Here is a 5259-nt window from a genome sequence, read left to right on the forward strand (position 1 = left end):
ATGAATTTGTAGATAAATTCAATATTACCTATAGAGTATTATCAATGACTCTCTATCCGTAGATAAATTTTACATTATACATAAAACTATATTCGTAAATAAATTCAATATTATTATTAATACAAATATTTGTGTTAACAATATTATTAATATTAGGAATATAAATAATATTAATTATAATAATTATGTACATAATATGGTAAATAAGAATATTAATAGTATTAAAGATATTGATAATAATAATATTAAAAGTATTGATAATAAATAATAATACTAATATTATTAATAATACTAATATTATTAATAATATTAGTATTAATAATAATATTTATTTGTGGAGTCAAATTTGTTATTTATGAATTTTTCCGTAAATAAATAAAAATATAATTCATATTGATTTTATTGCACTACATACTTATCAACTTTAATAGTGTTGACAAAACCAATAAAAGATAGAGATATAGGCGCAGTAGTGTAGTGTGTTAATGTACCTAAAATTTGAATTTAGATTTTTTAAGTTAGATAAATGCAAAGAGGTATATTTAAATTTGCTTCTACTTTAGTCAACTCTATTTAAAGTCTCTTTAATTAATACATAATATAATATAAGCTAATTCAAGTCCATTGTATACAAACTCTGATGTGGGCAATCCTTATTTTTCATAAAACTTAGTAAACTTCAAATTTACAAAACCATATCAATAGCCTTTCATTTTGACAAAAATACAAGTATAGTCATCATATAATTTAACAAAAACCATCTCAAAATTAATTGTAAGATTTTTTGAATCAAACAGTCCCTTTTCGTTTTCTTGCAAAATCACAACTTCATTAATTACACAAACTCATAAAAGTTTGCTTTTTAAAAGTAAGACAAATTGTCAAGAAAGGATAACCAAGACCAACATCTTAGCTATTATTTTATAAATACTTTTAATAAAAGCGACGAAACTGTGAGTAGAGTGGGGGTGATGGTGGGCTTTCTTAATCTCTCAATTTCTCTTTCTAAGTGGCATTTGAGTTTATTTAATGTTTTGAATGTTAATGTATATTTTTCTAAATAAAAATTGCATATGAAGGTCAAAATAAACCACTACCATGTTTCACATTTCTTGGTGGATCCTTATAAAATTCCATAAATGTGCCAAATATACTCACTGAAAATCTTCTTTTATTTGTTATTCCAAGACCATCGTTAAGATACTCATACATGGGAGCTCTTTCTCTGCATAGAATACAATTATCAATATTTCCAATTTTTGTGTTTCTTTCTCTTGTTTGGTCCTCTTCTTTTGCAAATTCACTACATGACAATTTTCTTGGTTGCCTTGTAAACCATTCAGAGCCCTCTCATCCCATAACCTCAGCAATTTTTACACCAAACAACACCTCATTCTCCTCAGTGTTGCAGGCCTACATCAGAAACCTTTGTTTCAACACCTCCACAACCCGGAAGCCATTCCTTATAGTCACCCCATTTCATGTTTCCCATGTGCAAGCAGTTGTTCTTTGTGCCAAAAAACACAACTTGCTCATAAAAATCCGTAGTGGTGGCCATGACTATGAAGGGTTATCTTATGTGGCTTCAAAGCCATTCTTCATCCTTGACATGTTCCATCTCCGATCCATTAGGGTTGAGATTGACACTGAGACCGCTTGGGTTGAAGCTGGTGCAACGCTTGGTGAAGTTTACTATAGAATTGGTGAGAAGAGTAAAATTCATGGTTTCCCAGGAGGGGTTTGTCCCACTGTTGGGGTAGGAGGCCACGTAAGTGGTGGGGGCTATGGCAATATGATGAGAAAATACGGTCTTACAGTGGATAATGTTGTTGATGCACAAATGGTTGATGTTCAAGGTAGATTGCTTGATAGAAAATCCATGGGTGAAGATCTCTTTTGGGCCATCACAGGTGGTGGAGGATCTAGCTTTGGTGTAGCCCTTGCCTATAAAATAAAGCTATTAGTTCGAGTTCCTGAAATAGTCACTGTTTTCAGAGTTCGGAGGACCTTGGAGCAAAACGCTACTGATATAGTTTATAACTGGCAGCATGTTGCACCAACTATAGACAACCACCTTTTCCTTAGACTTACGTTGAACGTTGTAAACGGTACACAAAATGGAACAAAGACTATAAGAGCAACCTTCATAGCTTTATTCCTTGGTGACTCCAAAAGCCTTGTTTCTCTCTTGAATAAGTTTCCCCAATTGGGTTTGAAGCAATCTGACTGCATCGAAACAAGTTGGCTTCGTTCGGTGCTGTTTTGGACAAACATTAACATTACAACACCTGTTGAGATTTTGCTTGATAGACAACCACAGTCACCTGTGAACTACTTGAAAAGAAAATCTGACTATGTGCAGAAACCAATTTCCAAAGAGGGTTTTGAAGGGATTTGGAAGAAGATGATTGAGTTGGAGAATATAGCGTTTCAATTCAATCCTTACGGTGGAAGAATGGCTGAAATTCCATCAACAGCAACTCCTTTCCCTCATCGAAGAGGGAACCTGTGGAAGGTTCAATACCAAACAAATTGGAATCAAGCAGGGAAAGAGGTAGCAGATCACAACATAAACTTGACAAGAATACTTCACAAGTACATGACTCCTTTTGTCTCCAAGAATCCAAGAGGGGCTTTCTTCAATTATAGGGACTTTGACTTAGGAATTAGCCACAATGATAAGAACAACTATGCAGAAGGAAGAGTTTACGGAGAGCAATATTTCAAGAATAACTTCAACAGGTTGGTTCAAATAAAAACAAAGATTGATCCTCATAATTTCTTTAGGAACGAACAAAACATCCCTATAATGCCATATCGCAAAGAGCAATAATTGGTAGTATTACAGTAAATGAAGAGGATGAATATTCCTTGCCTGATATGATGTTTTAATGTAGTGTACGTAATCGTAATAAAAAAAAGATTTTGATAAATCCTACTTGTAGGGAAAACTAAATATAAAATAAACTTTTATTCACCTTGTATATTAAAGAGTAAAATACATGGTGTATATATAAGAGAAAGATTAAGACCTAACTAAAATAGAAAAGGAAAGTTGGGCCAAAGAAACAAAGCTGGGGAGTAGATATTTGTCAGACCCAGCTTGGATTTAAGAGTAGAGAAATGTGCGGAAGCAAGGGGTTTGGTGAATATGTCAGCAACTTGCATTGCAGAGGTAATGGGCAGCAGTTTGAGGAGACCAAAGTTAAGTTTTTCACGAACTAGGTGGCAATCAATTTCGATGTGCTTGGTTCGTTCATGAAAAACTTGATTGGAAGCTATTTGAAGGGCAGATTTGTTGTCACAATACAGGGTTGCAGGCTGGGAGAGAGGAAGATGTAAATCCTGAAGGAGGTAAGACAACCATTGTAGCTCACATGTGGTGGTGGCAAGTGCTCTATATCAGAGCTGCGAGAGATAGTTGACTGCTTTTTTGATTTCCATGATATTAGGGAGTCTCCTAAGTAGATGGAATATCCAGTTACAGATTTGCGTGTGGTAGGGCATGTTGCCCATTCAGAGTCACTAAAACCACAAAGGTGAAGTGAACTAGTGTGTGAACTAGTGTGAGAAAAATATAGTTCTTCACCAGGGGTGCCTTTGGGAGACAGCTTGCTGATGATGAGTTGTGGGTGCAGATATGAATTGGCTTAAATTGTGGACAGCGAAGGCGATGTCTGGTCGCGTGTTGGTTAAGTAAATTAGACGTCCAATGAGTCTTCTGTACTAGGAAGTGGCATCAACATCGAGAGGTGAGCCTTGGTCGGGAGAGAGACGGGAGGTGTGAGTCAAGCATGCCAGTTTCTTGAAGGAGATCAAGAGTATACTTGCGTTGACTTAAATGAAGACCAGTACTGTTGCGAGCAATTTCCAGTCCCAAAAAGTAAGTGAGATTACCTAAATTTTTTATCTTGAAGTGATGGTGAAGGGATGCAGTAATTGTATTGATTTCCTCCGTGTCATCACCAGTTAAGACAAAGTCATCAACATAAACAAGAATAACAGTGAGTTTATCATTATTATATTTAAGAAAAAGAGAGTGGTCAGCAACAGAGATAGAGTACTTATTTGATAAAAGAAAAGTAGAAAGTTTTGCGTACCATTGACGACTAGCTTGACGAAGACCATACAAAGACCGTTGAAGCTTGCAGACATGCTGGGGAGAAGGAAGAGAGAGGCCAGGTGGGGGGTCATGTATACCTCTTCATGGAGATCACTGTGAAGAAAGGCATTATTGACATCAAGTTGTTTTAAAACCCAATTTTTGGTAGTGGCAACAGCAAGGAGAAGGCAAACGGTAGTGAGTTTAGCAACAGGTGCAAAAGTGTCTAAGAAATCAAGTCCTTCAACTTGGGTGAACCCTTTGGCAACAACTCTAGCTTTGTGGCGCTCAACAGTGCCATCAGAATTATATTTGATTTTATATACCCATTTACAACTAATAGTTTTCTTTCCTGGAGGGAGAGGGGTAAGTTGCCAAGTATTGTTAGCAGCAAGAGCTTGAAGCTCAACTTGCATGGCAGATTGCCAAGAAGCATGTTTGGAGGCTTCGGTATAGGTGCGAGGTTCAGGATGAGAATTGATAGAGGAAATAATATTTCTAAAATTAGAAGATAAGGAATTGTAAGACAAGTAATTATGAATAGGATATCTACTACTTACAGTGTTGGTTGCTGTGTGGAAATCAGCAAGATAGGCAGGTTGTCGGTGAGGACGAGTTGATCTTCTTGGAAATTGGGGTGAGGTGCTTCCTAGAGGTGCAGGAGGTGATGATGCTGGTGGAGGTGCAGTGTTGGATGCAGGAGCAGAGACATTATTTGCTGGAAGATCAAAGGATAATAAGGCTGGTGGAGGGGCAGTATTGGGTGCAGGAGTAGAGGCACACGGCTCGGCAAGAGATGCAGGAGTAGAGGCACACGGCTCGGCAGGAGGTGCAGTATCAGAAAAAAAATCAAGAGCAGAATTATATGCGTTAGAAATAGGGAGAGATAAAGTGTTGGGGTCCCTAGGCAAGCCACCATCCAATTTATATGGAAAATGGGTTTCATGAAAGATTACATGTCTTGATATCTCTATGCGATGAAACTTTAAATTTAAGACAATATAACCTTTTGTATTTTGCGGGAAACCAAGAAAAATACCTTTGATAGATCTATCATCTAATTTCTTCCTATGTGCAGTAATGGTACTAGCATAACATAGGCAACCAAACACTTTTAAAAAAGAAATGTCATACGGTTTTCCAAACAATTGTTCATG

General features: G+C 36.5%; 1 protein-coding gene across 1 annotated transcript; it reads left to right on the forward strand.

The window, feature by feature from the left end:
- Positions 1 to 1210: 1210 nt before the first annotated feature.
- On the forward strand, positions 1211 to 2891 carry LOC137833131 (berberine bridge enzyme-like 8). The gene has a single exon (XM_068641501.1). The coding sequence runs from the start codon at positions 1211 to 1213 to the stop codon at positions 2831 to 2833; it is 1623 nt and encodes a 540-aa protein (XP_068497602.1). The 3' UTR covers positions 2834 to 2891.
- The last annotated feature ends 2368 nt before the right edge of the window (positions 2892 to 5259 follow it).

Source organism: Phaseolus vulgaris, chromosome 6 (assembly GCF_000499845.2).
Source record: "Phaseolus vulgaris cultivar G19833 chromosome 6, P. vulgaris v2.0, whole genome shotgun sequence".
Taxonomy (NCBI): Eukaryota; Viridiplantae; Streptophyta; class Magnoliopsida; order Fabales; family Fabaceae; genus Phaseolus; species Phaseolus vulgaris.